The following is a 25,725-nucleotide window of genomic DNA, read 5'->3' on the forward strand; positions in this document are numbered from 1 at the left end:
CCGTGCTCTGTAATATCAGGAAAATAAGAGCCTTCTTGTCTCATTATGCTGGTCCATGTACTTTTGTAGTCATTCATATTAAATGTAAATATCTAATGGTTTATGTTTTGCACTTACACTTCTGGTAGCCTTAATTAAATACATTCATCCAAAAAGGTGATTTTGTAATGTTTAGGTATTTTTATTTTCAGACATTTCATTGATAAGTTACAAAACAAAAAGAAAGCAGCATCTGGAAAACATTGCATAATTTGTATCAATTTTATACAATAAAAATTTACAAAAATAAATAGAATTACAATGAAGAAGTAACAAAGTACAGTCCTTCACTGAAGGGATAATATGTTTTGCCGCATTTTAATATGACTAATATATAAAATATACACAACTGGAACCATATTAACATTCATATACAATCATTTTAAAGGAGCATAACCTATTTGTACTGTTTTTTTTTTTTGTTTTTTTGTTTTTTTTCAACTACACAGCTCTTTCAAAACTTCAGCAGACATATCTACTCATGAAGCATGAAAACACTGGAAGGTCTGATGTTTCCAAAACTCCATGTTTTCATTCACGTAGCAATTCACAACAATTTGCTATGTGCACTTTTGAAATAAAACAGTGTTTAATACAAAGAACAGCGATAGTAAATGGTAAATTACATAACCATTGTCTAACCCTCTGAATGGACACAAACATTATGTTTGTTGAGGAATTTATAAAAGTAGTTCCTAAACTAGATCGAACACTTAATTGTCATTATTAATGTTCCAGAAAATAAATTAGGCTCAACCACTGTGTACCTCTGATACAGTTTTCAATATACATGAACTAATAGATTTATATGATCATGCTTTAATCAAGTGTTCTTGCTACACTTCAACTCTGAAAGTGAAAATAGCCTCTGATACATGCAAGCCATAAATAAAAAAAGTAAAAGTCAATAATTATTGACCAAATCACGAAGTAAATCAATATAAAATGATAGCACCTTCATAGTGGCTTAGCGAGTGACAGTTCCTAGTAACATTTTCCCATTACAAGTTAAAATAATTCCATTTTGTAATTTCTAAATTCCAAATTAGAAGCTTTGAATGTTTGGAACTAAATGATTTCTGTCCTTATTTTAAAAATTCAGCCTGAGATGAATGTAAAAGTCTGATTGGTGTGTTTTGTATTGTTGAAAAATAATTGATATGGAATGATCTGAAAAAGCAAATAGGAGACAGAAGTTAGGGAAACAGCATTGCTTGCTGAGGTAGATATCTATTGGATAAAACTTCAATAGTGGTTATTAATATATATTTGGAAAATCAGTCCGTGCAACATTCATGACCAAGATCACTCCACACAGCTCAACAATTTTTCCATCTAAGGCTGAATATTTCCTGCTCCAACTTGAAGCACGGTCAAACGATAATCTGTATATTGTTTCACAGGAACGTCTTATCACCTCTGAATAATTTGAAAGCCTGCATGATGTCCTCAACACTCTTGGTAGAAACACTTTTCAGATACTGATTGAGGCATCTTGGCAGGATCACAATTCTCCAGTTCCACAATCTTCCCAGTGTAATCAATGCAGAGCATCCTACGCTGGCGTTCACCGTGGCCACAAGTTTGTGAGCATGAAGACCAAGGTCCTATTTGCCACATGGGGCATGGCAGGTCTGCACAGGGCCTGATATCAGAAGGTCTGAGATCTTTATTGCAATGGTTTGAATAGAAGCCAGCATTGTCTTTACATTCCACATTTCTCCTGGACCACCCTGAACCACAAGTTTTGGAGCATTCAGACCAGTCGCCCGAGACCCACTGTGGCACCCCGAAGGGATGGATTAGTTTGCCAGCAATCTTTTTGTCTTTAGGTTTGCTGAAAGACATGGTTTTAGGAATGTAGAAGGTGTATTTGACCTTCGGTGGGATGGATTCCCCAGCGGTGGAGAGCAGCTGTATTGTGATTGGTTCCTGTAGCTGGCGGAAGCTCTGAAGTCTCTCCAATGTGGTAGACGAGCCACTGTACTTCAGCACAGCCCCAAGCACTGGAATATACTGCTCCACTGTGGAGACCGAGAAGTTGCCATTCAAAATATAATCACCATTTTCTCTCCGTACAGCCAAGTAATGGCCATCGTGTGGTATACTTCCATGGCTCTGCTGTTTGATGTTAATGTTAGTGGCTCCACTTGGAATTGTCACAATATCCTTATATCCATGGCTAGAAAAACAGGAGAGATTTGAATTACTGTGGCCAAAATGAACAAACTTTTTCATTAAAAATAGCAGTGAGATATTCTTACACGACTTTATTGAACGAGCCAGATATCATCCTGCAGCTCTGACCGTTCCCACCACACACGCCGCATTTGTCGAGCTTCTTATTAGAATCGATCTCCAGGTCACAACCAGCTTTGATACATTGGCCTTGCACACAGAATGATGTGGTATCTGGACCGCATGGGGTTCCATCAATTACCTAAGATTGAAACGATGTACAAAAATTATCAATTTAACAGTAAAAGACCAGTTAATTGGTAAAAGCTTAAACAGTACCGCTTGACACTAACAATGCAAATGTCATGTGTTTGATTCCCAGGGAAAACAAGAACTGATAAAATGTACACTGTGAATCAGGGCTTGACATTAACACCCACCAAATGCAGGTGGATTTCAGCTGTGGCATGTAACGCAGTCACTCCTACTAGCCACTTTGGCAGGATGAATTGTATATATACATTTTTTGTAATTGTAGTCTTTAAAAAAGGCATCTAAAAATAATAAACTAAGTGCAATGTAGTGTTGTCAAAAATATTGATTTTTCAATACATATCAATTCTGAAATATCTGAAACACTTCCAATACTAATTTACTGCAGAATAGATACGCAATACTAGCTGCGCTTTCTCATTCTCACATCTCTTCGACAGCGAGTTGACACATAAACCCGCCTCCCCTCACTCACTAGTTTCATTTGCTCCGGATGAATATTGTTGGTGTTACAGGGCTTGAATTTCGGCTCGTATTGTGCATAATTTTACTCATTCTCACAGATTTTGTGCTCACACCCAAAGCATGCGCACAAAAAGCCGCCTCTCAGTACTAAATTGAGTTGTTTTTCGCTACTTATTGCACTTAAACAATCAAATACACACAAAATAATGTCAAAATGCCGGTCTTGGTGAGTATTCACTTAAACACAGTCAGTTATGTTTTAAGTGAACGTAAACAGTTGAGAAAGAAAACGCATTTGCAACAGTATAATGGATTTTTTCTTAAAGTGACAGCAGCCTAATATACCTGCTGCCAAATTATGAGATATTAAAATATCTATATGGCAGTTTTTTTCCCATGGTATCAATGTCAAAATCGTGGCCAGTGAAAATGCTGAGTGGCTAGTAACTTTGGAAAAGCACTAGCCACAGTGGCTGGGGAGCAAAAAAGTTAATGTCAAGCTCTGGTGTGAATGCAATGTAAGTTGCCTTGGATAAAAGCATCTGCCAAATGTATAAATGTAAATTTAAGTGTGCTCACATTATAGATTTCGAAAATAACGTGCAACTTACTTTAGTTGCAAATACTCTGAATTCACTGCTGCCTCGTGCTCTGCAAAAGAGTTTACACCTATCCCGTAGTGACACTCCAGCGTATTTTGGTATCCACTGCTTCACATTTCCATGCACATCGAAGTGATTGGGATTGTTGTACTTCTCACACTGTTCCTCTCTGAAACTTTTTCCTGCAATTGTAAAGAATTGTTACCTAGTATAATAACACAATATGAAATGACTGACACTGAAGAGAACAACCCACCTTGGTTATTCTCACAGGCCTGTTTGTTGCAGGACTGGTAATTCACTCTCTGGCCCACACAGTATTTTCCACCGTTTTCAGGAGACGGCCGGCTGCACTCTCGGTAGGAGAACATCACTCCGCCTCCGCATGATCTGGAACATGGTTGCCATGGTCCCCACTCGCCCCAGCCTCCATCCACAGCCGGCTGAACCAGAAGAATCACACAACTAAATGAATGTCCTAGACTCCTGAAGCTGAAGCGTGTGATTTTAGTGTCACCCAAACAAACAGCAAATAATGACTTTGATAATAATAAGAAATGTTTCTTGAGCACCAAATCAGCATATAAGAATGATTTCTGAAGGATGATGTGACACTGAAGATATATTCTAATAGAAAACAGTTCTTTTAAATCAGAAAGAGCTTTATTGTAATAATATTTAAATTGTAATAATAATTCATGATATTACTGTTATACTATATTTTTGACTTCTTTCAAAAACACAAACTTTTGAACGGTAGTGTATTTGAATAAATCAATAGATCTGAACAACAAAATGTGGGATCAAGTCATTGACCCTTTTATTTTAATGTCCTTTATAATTTTTTGTGTACCTATACTGATAAAATGATTAAATGAAAGGCAAAAAATCCTTTATTTATGTTACGCAAGAGTAGCTTCAAATACCTTAGGCCTCATGACTTCCTCAGAGGACATGCATACACTGTTCAGGCAGGTCCTGTTGGGGCCGCAGCTTGTGCCGTCCGCCCAGGGAAGGCTCCCGTTCCTGGTTGTGCACAAAGACTGCCCTTCTTCCTGGCACCAGAGCTGTACGCACACCTCACTGGCTGAGGTGTTGGGACAATGCGAAAACTCCTCTCCAAATATCTGTTGGCACTGGCGGTCCAGGCTGTAAGTTATGCCTGGCAGCTCAGTGGGTAAGGTCACTATCGTCTCAGGGGTGTCCAGTAAACAGTCTCCTGTTATTATCCAGAGGAAGAGTTAGAGAGTAGTAAATCCTGAAATCAAAGGATTGTGTAACAGTAGGAACATTGGGCTCCTGGAGCTGACATTTAGGGAGACTTGCAGGAATGCACATCTGGGGGAGTGAGCCGCGAGGAGGAACACGAGTGAGCAGAAATGCACGTGGGGAACATGGGCCACTGCCCACTTCAAATGATACAGCAGTTAAAAAGGAAATGTGCGAGACCAATACTAAAGAGACGTGGCCCGGTGGAAAGAAAACATTTGTTACATTCCCTTTTTATGAGTTGGAGTGAAGTGAAAGGAATGCGTTCGTTCTGACTCAATGGAAAGGAACTTAAAATTATGAATCTACATTATAACAAGCAAAAGATGATGTAAAAATGTTTGACTATAAACGAGGGGAACCCCTGACGCTCACTGCATAAGTTAGGCTGACTTTTTAATGGCATTCACAAGTATCTGTTTCCTTTTCTGTTGCAAATTTGCACTTATTGAAACTGGGGCATTAACTAATAAGAGTATCCATGATGAAGAAAAGGAAAAATCAGGATTGGGATCGAAATTCTTATAAATGTACTCCTTGCTGGTTTTAAAAAATCTTAATAGCTGTGTTTTATTCACAATAAAACACGGCTATGACCGCTACTACACAACGAACTACACAACACCCTTAGCAACCACTCTTAGTAACATAAACTGTTCTCAATTGATATTGTTTATTGAAGCTTACTGTATTATGTAGTATTGTGAGAAAGAGATGGAGTGAGCGAGTTTATTACCTGCATTCAAATTTAGCATTTTCCTTCAGGTCAGTCCTATGTTCATAATAAAAAAACTGTTTAAATGTCCGATGTATTATCTTGTCCTTTTAACAGTTAAGGGGTTTTCCCGTGACTGACAGCGCTAGTCAAAGCATTTGTCAGTTGCGTCTTGTTCCATGTTCACAACAATTCACTCTTTTCAATGTAAAAATCTTTGCTACTGACTGACACACTCATAAAGTCTTTGCCGCCATCTAATGCCGTAATAATGTAACTTCTGTTGCTGTTTACGGTCAGGGACTATTTTTTCGGCGGAAAGAAGGCTTTTAGTGAAAGTTTACTTCATGAAAGTTGCATTGATACATATTATTGGCTTCAATATTTGTATTGTGTGGTACCTGTTTTATAAAAGCAATAAGCTTATTGCTTACATATATATATATATATATATATTACATCATACTAACCTAATTATTTTATAATAATCAAATAATAATAAATAAAATGTATTGACCCTGACATACAATCTTGAGTGTCTGCATTAATATAACATTAATAATATTTCTATGATATCATTTGTTTTATGTTTTGTTAAATATTAATTTTGTAATAAATATTGTATAATATATAATAATCATAAATAAATACATTTTCTAATCAATAATAATAAAATTATATAAAAGTAATTACTTATTTTCATAATTTCATTCTTTTTACTTTATTATGATTTTAGACATTTTTTACTTTATGACCCTCAAAATATTCAAATTAATTTTAATTCATAAATTAAAAACATGTTAATTATAGAATAAATGTATTGAAATATATATGCTATTCACTGTAGAGTAAAACTTCATTATGGGGAACACATATTCACTATTAACTACAACTTTTGCCTCAATAAACTCCTAATTTACTGCTTATTAATAGTTAATCAGGTAGCTGTTAGGTTTAGGTATTGGGTAGGATTAAGGGATGTAGAATAAGGTCATGCAGAATATTAATATGTGCTTTATAAGTACTAATAAACAGCCAATATCCTAGTAATATGCAAGCTAATAGGCAACTAGTTAAAAGTGAGAACTGAACCCTAAAATAAATTGTTACCATTAATGGATCTGGACAAAAAAAGAGTGTCACGTCATTGACCCAGCTAAAATTGTGTCCACGTACCATATCCATTGTTGAAAAAATCTGTGACATACAAAGCACTGCAGGGAGACCAAGGCGAGGTCTTATTGAGCTGAGTGAAAACAGGGGCCATGATGTGGTGCTCGCCTAGATGTCCAAAAAGCTGCTCACAGTTCTTGGTGTCATCGTGCGGCATACTCAAAACATGGCCTAAAAGAAGAACAAAATCACATTATGGAAGGTCAAATCAACTTAACAATTGTTGAGTGTTTACCAGAGGACATCCACACCTAGCTCATGAGCAGTCGTGTAAGCGGCCTGAAGGCCGTTGTCTTCAATAACAGAACAGCTCCTTTTGGTGTCACACATGGTTCCGACATCAGCTACACCCAATGTGTCACAACTCTGATGTCCACAGATGTCCTGAAAGGGAGTTTAGGATTTAAAAAAATCTCATTGCTGTTCCAAGGTTCTGGTTAATAGTAAGAGCGAAAAACATATTTGCCAGTGTTTCCATCATAAAACCAAGCAAATAAATAGTTTTGGCAGACAGCAGACCTATGAAGTGAGAAAATGTAACTATGTGGCGTCTGAAAATGTATCTCAAAAACATGACTGGAGTCTTTTCCATCCTTTGCCCAGAGATCCGAGACGGAGACAAATGTTTCCAAAGCAAAAGACCACAAAACACACATGATTCAAGGCACATCTGGCCTTGGCACAGTCCGAGAGCCGGTCTCACATGTGTTCACCTTTCAGAGGAACTGCTGTCTGTAGTCGGTCTGCTCCTGTTTTCAGTTTCAATATGCCATAATGTCTGCTCTTGTAATGAGCAAAGCACCATCAATTTTTTACACACTTTTCAACACACTTTTTTTGACAGGTCAAGCTCACACTTAAGCTGTTAAGCCCGGTCATATGCACAATTTTTAGTTGTATAATAAAAGCAATAAATGCCACTCAAGTATATTGTACTTAAAGTGAGTACACTTTCATGAATGTTTCTTAACAGACTTTTAAAAAGTGCCAAATGAAAAAAAATTACATTAAAGTACGTTTTAAAGGGTTAGTTCACACAAAAATGAAAATTCTGTCATTAATTACTCACCCTCATGTTGTTCCAAACTCGCAAGGCTTTTGTTGTTTGTAAATAAAATGGTAAATTATTATTTTTTTGTGCAAAGCACTCGCATCACTTTATAAAATTAAGGTTAACCACTGAGTCACATGGATTACTTTTATGATGTCTTTACTACCTTTCTGGGGCTTGAAAGTGGTAGTTGCGTAGGCTGTCAATGGAGGGACAGAAAGCTCTCAGATTTCATCAAAAAGATCTTAATTTGTGTTCTGAAGATGAACGAAGGTCTTACGGGTTTGGAACGACATGAGGGTGAGTAATTAATGACAGAATTTTCATTTTTGGGTAAACTATGCCTTTAAATCATTATGTTTAATAATCTTTTGTCATGCTGTAAAGAAGTACACTTATTTTGATGTTTTGACTAACATGCTAAAGCACATTATAATTTTAGTTATAATTTTAACTGTAGTTGTATGTTGTTCAATATTACATTTGAATGTAAAATATTTTTAGTTGTACTAAATTGCAGCTTCATCATTAAAAAAAGTATGCTTAAGTGTACTTCTTTTTCACAAGGGACAGCTATTCTAAATTCAGCTACTGTCAAGAATCTCACTTCATCAAGGTCCCATAAAATACATAATAAATCACTGCTCACCTCTCTAGTAAAAAGTATGGCTGTATCATAGTGCTCCGGATGCCTGTGGCTGGGCGGGTTGAAGAGTTGTTGCCAGGCACAGAAGTTGCGCAGAGCGACGCCTCCATTGCTGGAGACTGACGGTCCAACCTCTTCGTCCTCCACGATCAGCATCTTCACAAGCACTATGTTGATGGAGTTCTTAATGCTGGGATGTTTGTAAATCTGAGCAGCCACTGACATCAAGGTCAGCATGTAGTGCTAAGGAGAGAAAACCAACAGCTTGCTATTCGCCAACTGTGCAGCAGAATGTTAAAGGTGTAGTAAGTGATTTCTGAGAAACGCTGTTGAAAGTGGATCAAACCGAGCACCACAACACACTTGCAGCCAATTGGCAGTAGGGGGTGTATACACTCATGATGGGGGAGGAGAGAGAGTGAGCAAGAGGGAGATTTGAAGAAAGACTGTAGAAAGAGAGATGGCTGAGAGACATTACAAAAGAGAAAAGGTCAGAGGAATGTCACTGGAAAAAGAAGAGTTAGGATCAGGCAAGAGCTTTAGGACCCGCGTTAATATTAGAAAAGCTTTCCAGCGCTGGAGAGACCTAAGCAGGAAGGCCGTTATATCTGCTCTATATGTGAGTGACACTGGTTTTGAGCGTGTGCTGCTGGCGACTAGCAATGAACTCTTGCTTGTATATACTTGTGTACTGTATATTCATTTTTTTGTGTTTTCTTGTCATTCGTTTAAGATTTTCACAATTTGCTTCACTTCAGCTATGATAAAGAGACAAGTCCACTCTTGCATTGTGTCTTTGTGACTTTTGGGGGCGGCGCAATGAAGGGAGGGGTGTGTTTGTTTGGGTTGATTTCAAATATCAACAGTGTTCAGCAAAGATTCTCAGAAATTGCTTACTGCACCTTTAAGTGTAAAAGCATTACATCATTAGCAGGACAGTCCAGAACTGCTGGAACGGATCAGTTTTTACTCTGCATATTTTTCCAAGTTATTGTGGACAATAATATCTCCAGCTTTTTCAGATGAAGTACACTGCAATAGACAATGCATAGTAAAAAAGTTAATATTTTGATAATGGAGATAGGATTATTGATTACTGTTAGCAGGTATATAGAAATGTGTTCCTGTACTGATTGCCCACCTCATTCAATATTCTTTACAAGGGAATAATTATTGTCCGATAGAGCCAAACACTAGAGATTATTCTGGAGATTCTTTTCATTAATATGTGGTTTGTTTGTTTGTTTGTTTGTTGAAAAGCCCTGATGTCAGCAGTAAAGCAGCTGGTTGTCCATGGATTTCTTTATGAGGCATTGTGTTTCCATCTGCAAATTTGGATCCCAGTATCAACATCTGGATTGCTATCTGCCTCATGATCCCGACCCGGACAGTGCATTTTTTCACACTCTAGTCTTTTCCAATCATTTGTTTTCGATGACTCGATGAAGGAGAATTTCAGGGGGTGGTGGATCATAAGTGGGTGTGAAGATCAGTAAAGTACAGTTCATATGAACTGTGACTCATTCTTGTACAGTCTATGGTATGTACATTTTAACATGTCCCTCAAGGTACACTAAATGGTGTTACTGTTAAAAGTTTTATCCTTCTTTCGATATTACAATAAGTATTTGACTCAAAAGGGTGGGGTAGCCTATAATATGAATTAGTATTTGTAAACCAAAGATGGACACCCAGAATAGTCTGTCTTATCTGTTGACTGGTTTTAGCAGGGTTTTGGGCAAATTTCAATTAGTTAGAGTGGAAGACCAGCTTTCTGACCTGCTAAACCAGTTAAACACCAGCTTGGCCAAGCTGGGAGACCATCTTAAACTAGATAAGACCACCTTAAAACAGATAAGACCAGCAAACAATCTTAAGTCAAAACTTAAGCTGTTTTTAGCAAGCTTTCATTAAAAATACATTTATTAGCTGGTGTAAGCTGGTAGCCTATCTTAGACCAGCAAACCCCAGCTAGCAGTTGGGGCATGCCATCTGAAAGTGGTCAAAGTGGCTGGTTTTTGTAAGATGACAGCTGGTCAACCGGCAAATGACCATCTTGGATCATCTTGCACCAGCTACCATTTTCTGAAAAAGCTTCATCTAGATTTTTCAGCTGTCAAAATTGCTAATATCTAAGGACGTGGGAGTCCTTACCTTGATCTCGTCTCCATAGAAATGTGTCAGGGAAGCGTCACCGACCACCAAAGTCTCAATAAACCTGGGCGTAGAGACAAAGCGCCTGCGCCTAGACGGCATCTGGATCATCGACTTTCGATTATCATCTCTGATATCTGACAGCTGTTTAGAAACCTGCGGGGACTTTGTAAAACGTCTTCTTTTAATGACATGCAGCTGCTCGGTTGACTTTCCATATGTTCCCAAGCCGAAAAGTTTAGGTTCGACTGTATACTCTTTACCATCTGTGATGAATGATCCTAAAATCCCACGACATAAGCTGACAGAAACAATAGAGTCCTCATTGGAGTCGACAGCGCCGGTGTAAAAACAACCTTTTAATAATTCTGCTCCAGTCTCTTCAGTTTGATTCAAGGACTTATAAATATCTGTCAGGTTGCTGGTTGACTCGAGTCTTTCTTGTGGATTGACCTTGATGCGATATACCTTCAGTGCTGGCGATATAAAGGAGCTGTCCGGTGTCAAATTAAGTGTGAAATTCCTGCCGAAAGCCGTGAGTCTGAAGCTGAGTTGTTCTTCACTCCTCTTTGCCACTCGTCCACCGGTCCTTCCAGTCAGCCGTACAGGTATAATCTCCTCAGTCTCAAATGAGAGTGCAGATATTTCAGCGAAGAGGCCAACAATTAAAGTAGATATGACTAAACACGACCACATTTTATTAAAATGCTGCTATTCCAAATAGAAAATAATGAATATAACGAATTGATTAGGCTACTATAGGCTAATGATAAACTTTCAGAAACTGGGTTGAATCATTGATCCATTCCTTTTCTGAAAAATGTTAATATCATAAACGTTTAAAATTACTATCCAGCACATGCCTTCATTAGCTTAAATCTATTTTGAAACTGAATAAGTAATTATTTAATGCACATAGGCTATCACTAGGTACACAAATTGAATTTAAGTTTAATAGAAGCCAAGTTCGTGAGCTGTAAAGTCCAGGACTGTCTCACGGATTGAGGCGCTGGTATTTATACTTTCTGAGAAATGAGAGGTTTATTTTTGATATCCAGCGCTGCTGTAGTCTCTCCTCCCACTGTGCCCTCATGAAAAACCTCTGGATCGGGTTTGCCCAATGAAAACTGAGAAGCACACCCCTTCCTAAATAGCAACAGTTTGTCAACTGAGTAGTTAATATTAGTGTATTTCTAGTTTTGATGTGCTAGTAATATAAAAAGTAAAATATTTCATGATATAAAAAGTTAACATTTGTTATTAAAAAAAAAAAAAAGATTCATTTGCGATATTTTAATGCTTAATAGAGTGATAAATAATAACAGCAGTTTTATGTAAAAAGACTATAAATGCATGATTACTCCACAAGTGCTGCACGATAAATTATCACCATTGTGCTGAGTAGAGCAATCTGTAAATCTGCTTAAGAGGGGCTATAAAACGTAGTAGGTTGTATCCAGATTGTTTAAAAGCATCATCTACAACTCTATTTACTATTTTACAGTGCTCTAAAAAATGTTCGTCATTGTAGTTAACTCGTAGACTATGTAGAAAGGGGACATAATGTTCAATCTCCACAAGGTGGCAGTAAGACATTGTATATGGATGTGAACACACGGACACATTCGCTTCATTCATGTTTTGTTCTGATTGAACCAGTTTATAGATATTCTCTGACTCAGACACCAGAGGGCGACGATGATTTAAATGAGGTAGAAATAAGTTGAAAAAATTCACGACAGGCTAGATATTACGTTAAAATGTAGGCCTATTTAAATCTTTTAAAGATAATCTGTATCATTGCAGTACTTCAACTGTTCCTCTTTGCACCAGTGTGCCTAATGTACCTATTAAGATTAAGATTTTGTAAACCATTTTTGTTCCATTATCTGTATTGTAAGATTACAAAAGAACATTTGAATTCCAAATGCATTTATTGGCATTGAATTCTACCAAATGGTTTACAATAAATTACCTTTTTATGAGCATTTTTTTGTTTACTAATCTAGGCATACCTATCGAGAGTGGACATTTAAAAAAATACACAAAACGTCATAAAAACGAGACATTCACTGGTTTATAGCATAAAGAGAAGTCCATTCTCTACAAGCCCCAAGCAAGATTATACAGAATCTGTATGGCATTTAGGTCAGCAATGACTGAGGGTCACAAACGTCAGGAAAGGTCCTGATGTGCATTCTTAAAGCAGCAAACCAATGGAGCTTTTCCAATAACCAGACAGGCTAGTGCATAGAATCACTATATCAAATGTGACTTATTCCACTGTAGGCAAGGGCAAAGAAGCTGTAATGTTCTATATGTGGATCATTTGGCAGTTCATGCAAGAGTTCACAGTAGGTGTCATAATGGACAGTCATCTACGGTTTGTGCTGCTTCCAAAGAGCTTTCAAAGCCCTGTCATGACCACATGTGTGGAGATCAACTGATAAGAGAAGGTCGAGGGAAATTTGAAAGAGCATCCAGCAGCAGTACACAAACTTGCAGAGCCTGAAATTACAAATATAAAAATATGCAAATTTTGGATTCACTCAATGGTGGATGTGATTGGTTTATATGGATTCTAGTAACAAATGATACAAATGAAGCACCACTTAAGGGAATCCATGATGGCTAAAATGAGGAAAGACTGTAGGCTACATGCTCAGGTGACACTGCAAAAATGTTTAACTACCCTATTTGCATAGCTAATTATTCAGTTCGTTGCATTTGTTAAGAGTTGCAACAATATTGTTTATGAACAAAATTGTTGAGGACTTTTATTTGTATTCTTTCTTACTGTCAAATGGCAATAAAAATAGTCTCAACTTTATCTATTCAAAAATGTTGGCTAATTTATTCAAATTTTATGCAATATTATATCCATTAAAGCAGCACTCCGTTAAATATTGTAGTTAAAATCAAAATGCCATTGAGCAAGCACATTAAAAATGGTTGTCAAGCAGTGTTCTTACCCTATTGCACTAGGGCAGGCCTAAAATTTAAATTTAAATTTTGAGAAATCGGGTCGGATTGCGCGGGAAATTGTAGTCTTATGTCATTGCGTTAACTTCATGTCCGTAAACACAGACAAGATCCGTGTATGAAGTTTGTTCTTGTTACGTATAATTTGAACTAGTCAACTAACCTACAGCAGCATAATGAGCAGTTCTACATGCACCATAAAAATACTTCTTTCCAAAAAATTACTCTTATAAAACACACCTGAATACAGGTATTAAAATTAAACGGATATCAAACAGACACTTCTGTCCCTCATGTAGCGTTCAATTGGAGTCTCGTTTGAATCTTTGTTCATTACCTTCGTTAATTATTAAGCATGCTCTTATGGTATAGTATTTGAAATGACTGTAGAAAAACAAACACATGTATTTTATTTTCTAAGACATTTTATGAAAATGTTATTATGGTTTTTATTGTATTTTTAGTATATTTTTTAATAAAAAGCTTAAAAAAAATAGTAATTAAAAATAATTTATTTATCAAAAACAAGCCCGTTTACACAGTTCCCTCAAAGTCATTTGCCAAGTATTCTACACCTCTGACAGGCATTTCTATAGAGTGGGAGGTAACCTCTGAAGCGCGCCTGGCTTGATGCTCATATTTAGAGAGCCATAAGTGTCTGCGGTGTTCAACATGAAACATGAGCTCTCATCTGAACCTCCCAAAAACTTATATTACAACCTGCAATGTTTACATATGACGCAAAAGAATAAAAGAGAGACAGCCGGTTTCACAGAGAGAAGCACCATGGCGATGGATGGCGATTGTGGCAATGCCTAATTCATATGACGGATGTACAGAACCATGACCGAGAGCATCACGGTGTGATTTACACTTTGAGGGATTTATAAATCACCAACAACAACGATGTCGATTTTCCCCGTTGTTTTGTTTTGTCACTTGCATATGCTTTTTTTAACGAAAATATACCTCTGTATGGAAACTGATTTTTGTGAACCTGTTCGACTTGACGGTGAAAATTTCACAAGTCATGACAAACTGAACAAAGAACTAGTTGTTTACAGAATAAACGCTTTTAATCAGGAATTGTATCTTAATCTTCTGCCTGACTCAAGTTTTCTGGCTCCTGACGGCACATTTCAATATGACACCTCATCTTCAAACGCTTTTGCAGGACCTGCTTTTAGAAGATGCTTTTACTCCGGTGATGTTAATGCAGACAGGAATTCATACGCAGCTCTCAGTGTCTGTGGAGGTGTCCGAGGAGCGTTTTCTTATAACGGGATGGAGTACCTCATAGAGCGGAGGTCGACCAACACAGCACCAGGACTGATCTCAGATGATGCTGATAAAACGCACATCATCCGCAGGAGAAGACATCTGCACGCTCCGAACTCAACATCTCGGTGCGGAGTTACATCTGGTTTAAACCCGGGCGTTGTGCAGTCGTTAGAAAAGTACAAACATGTGAAGGGACATACAAGGAACTTCACAGAAACTTTGTTGAAAAGCATGAGCAGATCGAAAAGATTCGCCTCTATACCGAGATACGTAGAGGTTCTGGTTGTTGCTGATGAGTCTATGGCAAAATTCCACGGTGACGACCTGAAGCATTACCTTTTGACTCTCATGTCTGTCACTGCAAAGCTGTACAAACACCACAGTATCTTGAACGCCATCAGTATTGTGGTTGTAAAGCTTATGGTGATTAATGAGGCAGAAAAAGGACCCAAAGTATCCAGTAACGCGGCACTAACCCTGCGCAATTTCTGCACCTGGCAGAAGAAGCTGAATAAGATCAACGACAAAAACCCAGAGTATTGGGACACAGCTATTTTATTTACAAAGCAGGTAAGAAATATGCTGTCAATGCTATATTAGGTCATTTAAAATACCCCAAAAATCTCATTTATACAAAATGACTTTAATACATCCATTCTGTGATGAACATATTTTTGTTGTTGTTTGTATTTCTGAGTTAATATTATTGTTTTTTTTGTTTTGTTTTTTTTTTTTTCTGTGGGAAGTGTGTGTGTGTGTGTGTGTGTGTGTGTGTGTGTGTGTATATATATATATATATAGGTGTTGTGACTGTAGATTGCAAAAAAAGTAAAAAAAAAAAATAAAAAAAAAATTATTGAAAAACAAATGTTGTCATAACCCATTTTCATAACATAAAATTCATATTTAAAAAAAGTTTGGTAAATCATCCATGCAGGAAGCCATTTTGAGACCCTTGAGACCCTCAACTGTGTCAAGATCAATAAGTTTCCGTAGAATATAAATATAATTTTGATTAAAAAAATAATTATATCTATCTATATATCTATATCTATCTATCTATCTATCTATCTATATATATATATATATATATATATATATATGAATGATTAAGTTTACTCACATTTGTTCAAGGAAAGTATTTTAGTACTTTTTGTAGTACTCAAAATATTTGCAGAAAATATTTATAAATGTTTTTCAAAAATGTATGAAACCAACATGAACACAAAGATAACATTTCTAGCTAAAGAACACACGCTTTAATCTAGATTTTTATTTCCTTCTCTGATATCCTGATTAGTCGCTGACCTATATCTTACATAACTTTTCCTTAGTTGTTCCTTAGCTGAGTTTGTTGCACATTACATCCTTCAGTGGTTTTGCCACAGTAGAAACCCTTTCTAAACGAACATGACATGCCATCTGGATAGAAAATAGTAAAACATTTCTGGAAACATGTCAAAGCTAGGGAGTGCTCCTAAAAGAAAATTTAATTTTCTACCATTTGATTCCAATATAAACTTAAAAGCACCATTACATCATCAGAAAGCACACATAAGGAGTTAAAAAAAAAAAACACAAAATATAATACTGACTCGAGCAGAGGAGTGATCTAAGTCAGCTGTCACTACTGCGCTCTGCTATGCAAAGATACCTGCCAGTGCTGCACCTGTTATTTCAGCAAAATTAACTCCATGCCTTTATATTACTTGTTTTCTGCTAAATATTTTGTAAAAATGCTATTATTTTAAGTATTAAAAAGCATACCTAAATTTGAACAGATATATCTTCTCATGGCCATTTCCTTTAAACTGCACCACTCCTTGTTTTACAGCATGAGAAAGTTGAACCATTTATGTCAAGACACTATTGGATTGTATTCAATGTTCCCAAATGTTATCCCTGAAGACTCCAGGTGGCTGATGTTCTCACATGGTTCCATCTGTCCTCTTAACAATGTCGTAACTACAGCTGTTTACAGGCATTCTTGGCCAACTTTGCTGGTCCTGTGCTTCTCATTATGTCAAAAGTCAATAAGCTTGTATTCTGATTTGACAAATTGGAAATAGACGGTTCACACTCATATGCTTTGGACCAGACCTTATCAATGAGGAAGCCTGGAGATTTAAATGATTTCAGAGATTAATTAAGTAGCTGTCATCTTCATACTGTTCCCGAAACACTTGATGCTTGTTATGTCACAATACAATCACTGATTTCACAGGACCTGTGTGGGGCCACCACATGTGACACTCTGGGAATGGCTGATGTAGGCACCATGTGTGATCCTAAGAGGAGCTGCTCAGTTATTGAAGATGATGGTCTCCCCTCTGCCTTCACCACTGCACATGAACTAGGTGAGAGCTATGTTTGGTTTCAAATGAATACATTTTTTGTGCAAAAAAAAAAAAAAAAAAAAAAGGTGAACTGGAGGTCCCTGTCTGAGTTCTCTGCCCAGTGCCCACTCTGAGACTGTTTGACTGACTGATGGGATTTTGATGAGGCTTCTCACTCTTGAAATTCTAGCTCTGATTCCTTGATCTTTAAACATGGATGTTGTGCCAGCTGTTTTAAGACAAAAAGCCCTGTCATACTTTATTATTAATTTAGTAGAACAATGACAACAGCATTCAAGAGTTTTCCACATCTCTTGATCCCTGTGAAAACAAAGGTTTAATAAAAGACAGATGGGAAAACATTAGCAGATGCTGAAAGAACCACATTCACTGGGGCTGGTCCATGAGTGCCATCCTTATATGGTGTGTACAGACCTATGAAACTCTTTGAACATATTTGAATGTGTTAGTCATTGTGCACCTTGATGATAGACAGACTCACTAATAGACAGACTGACTGAATGACAGACAGACGGACAGAAATTAGATAGATAGATAGATAGATAGACAGACAGATAGATAGATAGATACACAGCTCGATAGATAGTTAGATATATAGATAGATAGATAGATAGACAGACAGACAGACAGACAGATAGATAGATAGATAGTTAGATAGACAGATAGACAGATAGATAGAACAGACAGATAGAGATAGATAGATAGATAGATAGATAGATAGATAGATAGATAGAACGCACAGATAGACAGAGAGACAGATAGACAGATAGATAGATAGATAGACAGAGAGACAGATAGATAGATAGATAGATAGATAGATAGATAGATAGATAGATAGATAGATAGAACACAGACAGACAGACAGACAGATAGATAGTTAGATAGATAGATAGATAGATAGATACAACACAGATAGAGAGACAGACACATAGATAGATAGATAGATAGAACACAGACAGATGAACAGAATGACAGACAGACAGACAGACAGATAGATAGATAGATAGATAGATAGAACAGACAGACAGATAGACAGACAAAGAGACAGACAGATAGATAGATAGATAGATAGATAGATAGATAGATAGAACACAGACAGACAGTTAGATAGATAGATAGATAGATAGATAGATAGATAGATAGATAGAACACAGATAGAGAGACAGACACATAGATAGATAGATAGATAGATAGATAGACACATAGCTCGATAGATAGATAGACAGATAGATAGATAGAACGCACAGATAGACAGAGAGACAGATAGACAGATAGATAGATAGACAGACAGACAGACAGATTAATAGATAGATAGATAGAACACAGATAGAGAGACAGACACAGATAGATAGATAGATAGATAGATAGATAGATAGATAGATAGATAGAACACAGACAGACAGACAGACAGATAGATAGATAGATAGATAGATAGATGGATAGATAGACACACAGCTCGATAGACAGATAGACAGATAGATAGATAGAACGCACAGATAGACAGAGAGACAGATAGACAGATAGATAGACAGAGAGACAGATAGATAGATAGATAGATAGATAGATAGATAGATAGATTTATCAAAATTAAAACAGAAAAAGATTGACATGGCTTTACTATTTCTTTGGCTCTTATCCAGGTCATGTCTTCAGTATGCCACATGACAACGTGAAGGCTTGTGAGGAGGTGTTTGGAAAGTTGAGGGACAACCATATGATGTCTCCCACACTGATCCAGATTGACCACAACATGCCATGGTCTGTCTGCAGTGCTGCCATCATCACAGACTTCCTGGATTCTGGCCATGGTTAGTTTGCTGACTGCTCTGTTGCAGTCAACTCTGACACGTGTATCTCAGTAACATCAGACAAAAACATCAAGGATATGCTCAGCTACACAAATCACCAACATACAGTACTAAATGTACTCTTTGCTCTCTAGGTGACTGTCTGCTTGATCAGCCCCAAAAGCTACTGGCTCTTCCAGAGGACCCTCCGGGTGTCAGCTACTCGCTCAGCCGTCAGTGCGAGCTGGCCTTCGGCTCAGGATCTAAGCCTTGCCCGTATATGCAGGCCTGCTCCAAACTGTGGTGCACTGGGAAAGCTAAAGGACAGCTGGTGTGCCAGACTCGCCACTTTCCCTGGGCTGACGGTACTACCTGTGGAAGCAACAAGCTGTGCTACCGGGGGATTTGTACTGATAAGCAAAATACTACCAAAGACAAGGTGAGTGATGTGCTAACTAAAGTATATCTGACTGCAGACAAATGCACTCGATTTGTATTTTTGGACATGTCAGTCATCCCTGGATAATAAGTATACTATTATGATCACCACAGCTGCATTCAATTTGATCAAAAACACAGTAAAAACAGCAATATTGTGAAATATTATTACAAAGTAAAATGAATGCTTTCTATCGTAATATATTTTAAAATGTAATTTATTCCTGTGATGGCAAATAGACATCTTTGATGCTCTTCATCGAGCGCTTACACAGATACACATGGAAGCGTTTGAAAGCAGGCATATTAGGGATATATTAGGGATCCGCTGATAGACGGATCCACTGATAGACGCCTGCTTTCAAACGTTCCTGTGTGTATCTGTGTAAGCACTCGGTGAAGAGCGTCAAAGATGTCTGTTCTTGAAGCGTTGATCATTGTACCCAATCACAGATGTATCTGTTGAGTGCGTGAACACAATGGCCAATCAGAGGTGTTTAAGAATCTGCTCAACAGCGGTTAAAATGCTAGGGGGAAATTCTGGTATCGTCAAATTGTTTAAATTTTTGTACCGACTTGGTACAGAAGATGGTACCAAGTTGGTACCCTAAATGTAATAATTTCTAAACCGTGTGGACTCTTTCCGCAGGTAGACGGCCGTTGGGGTCGATGGGGTCTGTATGGTCCATGTTCCCGTATGTGTGGGGGAGGGGTGCAGCTCGCCAAAAGGGACTGTAACAACCCCGTCCCTGAAAACGGGGGCAAGTACTGCCAAGGACTGAGAGTGAAGTATCGCTCCTGCAACTTAGAGCCTTGTAAAGATTCAGGTAAACAAAATATCTTTCAGTCTCATGTTAAAAAACATGAATTAGTGTCTGACGATGATTATTTGTGACAGGAAAGAGCTTTCGAGAGGAGCAGTGTGAGTCGTTCAATGGCATTAGTCTGAACACTAACAGACTGAGTCCGTCTGTAGTCTGGGTCCCGAAATACTCTGGAGTCTCTGTTAAGGACAGATGCAAGCTCATTTGCCGAGCCAATGGCACTGGATACTTCTATGTCCTTGCGCCGAAGGTAAATAAATTGATATTATCACTTAAATACTTCAAAGTTGTTTGACATTAGTGGTTTATATGCAGAAGGGGTTCTGAGCCATGGAAAGAATAACATCCCTTTTTCAAAGTGAACAAGATAATTTTAAAAAGTAATGGTGGGAGCTTATCTCTCAGATATGGCTGTGTGGAGTGACACTGTGCAGGGCTGCTTGTCACAATCACTCATGCTGTAGATGGAAAGAGAATCAGCCACAGTATCAGCAACCTATGCAGCTAAAGTGTATCAGCTTACAATAGTTGCACAACTAAAACCATGTCCTAACCAGCTGCAACAAAGAGACGAGTGATACTACATTCTGTTAGTCGCTTGGTTTCTATTGCTGAGCTAGCCACGCCCACATGACATCCCATTGGACCAAAATCCTGATTCTCATGTATATTAAATATGAAACTTTTTTTCATCATAATATTTTGCACTACTTGGTCAACATGCCACACACACTACACACTTGTGCTTATTTATTATTATTGACTTCTGTATATTTTGTTAATACTTTTACTTTTTTTATTTTATATAATACTTTTTACTTAAATCTTTCTTTCTATATCTTTACATAGGCCGTTGATAAGTTGTTGTTTTTTTTTTTTTTTTTTTAAATTAATACTTTTATTCAGCAAGGATGGATTAAATTGACCAAAAGTGACAGCAAATACATTTATGATTTATAAAACTTTTTTCTTTTCTTTTTTTCAATTAAATGCTGTTTGTTTTGAACTTTCTATTAATGAAAGTATACTAAAAAAGTATCACGGTTTCGACAGACAAAAAATATTAAGCAGCACAACTGTTTTCAACATTGATAATTCTTGAGCATATTAGAATGATTTCTGAAGGCCCATGTGACACTGAAGACTGGAGTAATGATGCTGAAAATTCAGCTTTGCCATATAATACATATATTTAATTCTCATTTTTATATATTTTTTCTAATTAAATACTTTAAAAAAAACAGTGGAGGATGAAAATTATTTTGTTTGGCTTGATGAAACATCGACAAGGAGAGCTAGAAGTGTTCCTGTTGCTCATCTGGCAGAACATGCCACTAGCAGCACCAAGGTCATAGGTTTTACTGGGAATTACTCTTGTATAACTCAACACATTTAAGTTACCATACTTAAAAAGAGGGCGATGGTGAAGTGATGGTGAATGTTATCTGTGTGACAGGTGGTGGACGGAACCCCTTGTTCTCCTGATACCTCAGCGGTCTGTGTTCAAGGAAAGTGCATCAAAGCTGGCTGTGATGGCAAACTGAGCTCCAACATGAAGTTTGACAAGTGTGGTGTGTGTGGTGGTGACAACCAAAACTGCAAGAAAGTCTCTGGAATGTTCACAAAACCCATGTAAGTGCTTTATCTCTGAGTATAAAGGGGTCATGAAATAAAATTTGCCTTGATCTTTCGACATATAAGAGGTCTTTGTACCATTAAAACATCCTTAAACGTCCGCCTCATTATAAACAACACATTTATCAAGCTCCAAATATGGCTCGTTTTGACATTGCCTTATTTGTGACATCATACGGGGAAAACATTTGCATATGACTGCCTCCAGAGCAAGACATCGACGAATAGTTATACAACATCACACCATAGGCCCCACCCACTGTCGTTCAGTCGCTTAATGGCTGACATTTTCCTGCACTGGATGTGAGCATCGCATCAAAAGCAAATAGAACCCATTATAATCACTGATGCTGTCTACACTGGATACAGTGTACAGATGCCTGTTCAGTTTCTGACATAATCCACGCACGTGAGTCTGTCGACAACAGGACAAATGGAAAGAACGTTCACTTTGACGCATCCACATTCGGTACAGACTTCAATTCAGTTCAGAATTGATTTGCAAATGCTTTTAAATTCTATTTGTGTTTCTGATTTTTACTGGAATTTAAATTGAATTTGAATTGACAGTGAATTGGTGTTAATTTGAATTTGAATTTAAGAAAGCAGAATTAAAACAGTAACACTATTTTGGTGACGTAGTTTCACGTTACATTTACTTACTATAGTAATTACAAATTATGCATAATTACAAGTAACTTACCCAAACCGTAACATTAACCCTATAGTAATTACATATAGTTAATATTACTTAATGTGTTAGCGAAACTCATATAACTGTTATAAGTGTTATTAACTAAAGTCAAAAAACCAAAAATATATTTATTTTTATATACATCTTAAATGTAATAATTCATTTTAATATTTTAATTTAATCATTGAAATTTTATAGTCTATAAGATGGAACAACACATCATTTCCCTTAATGCTATGACCCGTTGAATTTTTTTGAATTGTAAATTCCACTTCAACTTTCTTATTTTGCCTGTCATTCCAGTTCAACTTCCAATTAACTTGTAATTCAAATTTCTGAGCGGCATCAAAAATTCACATTCATGAACGGTCGGTACTGAAATTTTACGCTCCTGTCAATTAATGATGTTTGTTTACAACAAGATGTCTGTTTACAACATGTTTTTGAAGTGTTGATTATTGTGGCCAATCACAGACGTATCTGTTGAGTGCGTGAACACAATGGCCAATCAGGGGTGTTTAAGAATCTGCTTAACAGCTCAAAATGCTAGGGGGAAATGCTGGCATTGTCACATTTTTAAAATTTTAGTACCGACTTGGTACCGAAGTCGGTACTTTTGACAACCCTATTCTGAATATTGTCCAATCCTGTGATCTCATTTTACAGGCATGGATATAACTTTGTGGTGACTCTACCGGTTGGAGCTGCAAATGTGGACGTAAGGCAGCGCGGTTACCGCGGTTTGATTAACGATGACAACTATTTAGCAGTAAAGAATGCCCAAGGCAAATATCTGCTGAATGGAAACTTTGTGGTTTCAGCGGTAGAAAAAGACATTATCGTAAAGGGAAGTTTGCTGCGCTACAGTGGAACTGGCACATCGGTGGAGACGCTGCAGGCCACTAGACCTCTCAAAGAGTCTCTCACTGTGGAACTGTTGTCGGTGGGTAAAATGACACCGCCTCGCGTGCGCTACTCCTACTACCTGACTGTGGGAAATAAGGAGGGCAAGATCTTAAAGAAGGAGGAGAGGAACCCCACGCATAACAGCGTGCTGGAAGACAGCAATAAAGTGGAACTGAAGAAGCCGGCCTATCAGACGCCATCTTATAAGTGGGTAGCGGTGGATTGGAATAAGTGTTCAGTTACCTGTGGGAACGGGGTCCAAAGTAGATTGATACAGTGTTTGGACTCATATGGGGAAACAGCCACACATTGTGACAGCACTCAAAGGCCTAGTACCATGAGGGTGTGTGGTGACCCTTGCCCAACGTGGAGCATCGGCGAATGGTCCTCATGCTCTAAAACCTGCGGGAAAGGCTATAAGAGACGCCCACTACGATGCATCACTCAGACTGGGCTGCTTTTACCTAGAGACCACTGCTCAAGTAAAAGAAAGCCACAGGAACTGGACTTTTGCACCATTCGGCCCTGCTAGTGACCCATTCTGTGTGTTCTGGGACCCATTTTATGGAGCCAAAGCAAAAGCAGTGAACTTTTTACTTGTGCATCCTGTGGTGCCTCACTCTTTGTAATGGGAATATTGTCATGAAATAAAGACAAATGATGTCTTTTACCAAGCTGATGAGAAATTTTACCATGTTACATTTTTAGGTATAGTTGGATATCACCTACCTCGAAAAGGACGGTGTTTTAAAGCAACCAAATAACACAGACCACTTACAGTTGTAAAATGTTATGTTATGGCATTAACTGTCACAAAAACAGACTTTTACAGCATTTCCTCTGCATGTGGTTTGTCGATAAAGTGAAGATATCAGATTTGAGGCAAAAGTGTTTGAGTTTGTATTCAGACTTTATATACATGTGAATAACTTGATCTAAATGTGAAGCATATTGTATGCCAAAATAGGGCATCTTGGTCCATGCACTATTGATCATTTGTATTCGTATATTAAGATGAGCTAGTCAGTAGATTAAAGCATTCCTAATCATTAAAGGTTCAACAAGCAGAATTTAGGATTACATTCAAGTTTAGAGAAGACAAAACAATGTCGCCAAAAGTACGATTTTAGTTTGGGTTTAATAAAAGTAATCAGTATCGCACCCTGTCATTTTGGGCAGATCCTAAACTAATATTTACATTAATAAAATAAATAATGTTAATGTTTAATAAAATAGTACTGTACACAAAGGGATGGCAATAAACTTTATCAGTTCAGTTATCTATATAAGTGTACCATAAGAAAGTCTTTGAGTCTCGTAAAACTGAACTCTGCTAAAAGACACTGATGCAAATATTGTACCAAGGCTTCCCTACAAGTACTAAATCCAGTTTTGATTATGGGTGAATACATGTTAAGTGGGACACTTTCTAAAATATGATGCCAAATGGCTGAACCTCGTATTCCATTTTAAACAGCTAAACTGTCTACAGTATACAGAGGTGAAAAAAGAAGAAATATTAAACATAAAAATACAAGTGTCTTATTTTGCCTGTATTCACACTACACATGCAGCTGCTATGGCCACTGTGATTTTAGTAAAGTCACCATGTTTCTTGGATGGAAAAGCAAGTGTTTTATTGTAAATGAATTAGATGTATTCTCTGCTGGATTTATGAAGATACTTTGTCATTTGTGCAAACAACCCATGTAAACCAGATGTTGTTGCTGAGAGCATTTCATTAATTTAAAAGGTGCTCCCTTGTTTCATTTTGGGTTTTTCTTTCTCTCATCTTTTGATGTTAATACAGCAAAAGGCACTTATGTTTTTTATTGGAATTTGTTGTATACTATGTATACATCCATCAACTGTGCACAAATAAATACAGAAATTACATGAAATGTTTAAAGGGTTCTTCTCTCTCTATTGGGTTCTGGGGAAGTGTGTATGAATCATGTATATGTTAACGATAAGCCTAAAACTATGCTGAAAAGTCGTTTGGTCATGCCACACTATAGGTAATCTCTTCACCAAAGGCCGGATGAAGCATCATGGACAATCCCATAGCATTCAGTGACACTGTTCAGTCTTTCTCAGGCAAAAAACAGAGTACCTCAGGACTGATGATCCTCTACAATTGACCCTTCACCGGGAGTTTGATTGACAGGCAATCTAACCAATCATATCGCCGAATCCGCCATTTTGTCCAACAAAGCAGTCAGGGGAGTTAGTAGATTAACATCGGTGGACTTGAAC

General features: G+C 37.4%; 2 protein-coding genes across 3 annotated transcripts; one reads left to right on the plus strand and one right to left on the minus strand.

Annotated features, from left to right (window-relative positions):
- Positions 1-157: 157 nt before the first annotated feature.
- Positions 158-11,548, minus strand: LOC127495877 (A disintegrin and metalloproteinase with thrombospondin motifs 8). Of its 2 annotated transcripts, XM_051863285.1 has the most exons (9): positions 10,566-11,548; positions 8,415-8,654; positions 6,966-7,098; positions 6,718-6,885; positions 4,484-4,776; positions 3,814-4,000; positions 3,567-3,739; positions 2,304-2,479; positions 158-2,221 (listed from the first exon to the last, which is right to left on the minus strand). In XM_051863285.1, the coding sequence occupies exons 1-9, from the start codon at positions 11,259-11,261 to the stop codon at positions 1,489-1,491; spliced, it is 2,799 nt and encodes a 932-aa protein (XP_051719245.1). In that variant the 5' UTR covers positions 11,262-11,548; the 3' UTR covers positions 158-1,488. The 2 variants fall into 2 exon arrangements, with proteins under 2 accessions (XP_051719245.1, XP_051719247.1); XM_051863287.1 differs by lacking the exons at positions 6,718-6,885; positions 6,966-7,098; positions 8,415-8,654; positions 10,566-11,548 and having other exon boundaries at positions 4,484-6,026.
- Positions 11,549-12,190: 642 nt separating this feature from the next.
- Positions 12,191-25,378, plus strand: LOC127495876 (A disintegrin and metalloproteinase with thrombospondin motifs 15). Its single transcript, XM_051863284.1, has 8 exons — positions 12,191-15,398; positions 17,053-17,185; positions 18,826-18,993; positions 19,128-19,411; positions 20,060-20,237; positions 20,309-20,484; positions 21,691-21,866; positions 23,230-25,378. Exons 1-8 carry the CDS (start codon positions 14,454-14,456, stop codon positions 23,999-24,001), a joined length of 2,832 nt encoding a protein of 943 aa, XP_051719244.1. The 5' UTR covers positions 12,191-14,453; the 3' UTR covers positions 24,002-25,378.
- Positions 25,379-25,725: the final 347 nt, after the last annotated feature.

The sequence above is a fragment of the Ctenopharyngodon idella genome, chromosome 15 (assembly GCF_019924925.1).
Source record: "Ctenopharyngodon idella isolate HZGC_01 chromosome 15, HZGC01, whole genome shotgun sequence".
In the NCBI taxonomy this organism is placed as follows: domain Eukaryota; kingdom Metazoa; phylum Chordata; class Actinopteri; order Cypriniformes; family Xenocyprididae; genus Ctenopharyngodon; species Ctenopharyngodon idella.

Bases quoted from the DNA above. Each gene is read 5' to 3' on its own strand.
- LOC127495877 (XM_051863285.1), bottom strand. From the start codon at position 11,261: ATGTGGTCGTGTTTAGTCATATCTACTTTAATTGTTGGCCTCTTCGCT. The intron at 6,886-6,965 runs GTGTGGATGTCC...TTCTTCTTTTAG, and splicing joins CACGACTGCTCATGAGCTAG to GCCATGTTTTGAGTATGCCG. The intron at 2,480-3,566 runs GTAAGTTGCACG...TTTCAATCTTAG, and splicing joins TCAGAGTATTTGCAACTAAA to GTAATTGATGGAACCCCATG.
- LOC127495876 (XM_051863284.1), top strand. From the start codon at position 14,454: ATGTCGATTTTCCCCGTTGTTTTGTTTTGTCACTTGCATATGCTTTTT. The intron at 17,186-18,825 runs GTGAGAGCTATG...GCTCTTATCCAG, and splicing joins CACCACTGCACATGAACTAG to GTCATGTCTTCAGTATGCCA. The intron at 21,867-23,229 runs GTAAGTGCTTTA...CTCATTTTACAG, and splicing joins GGAATGTTCACAAAACCCAT to GCATGGATATAACTTTGTGG.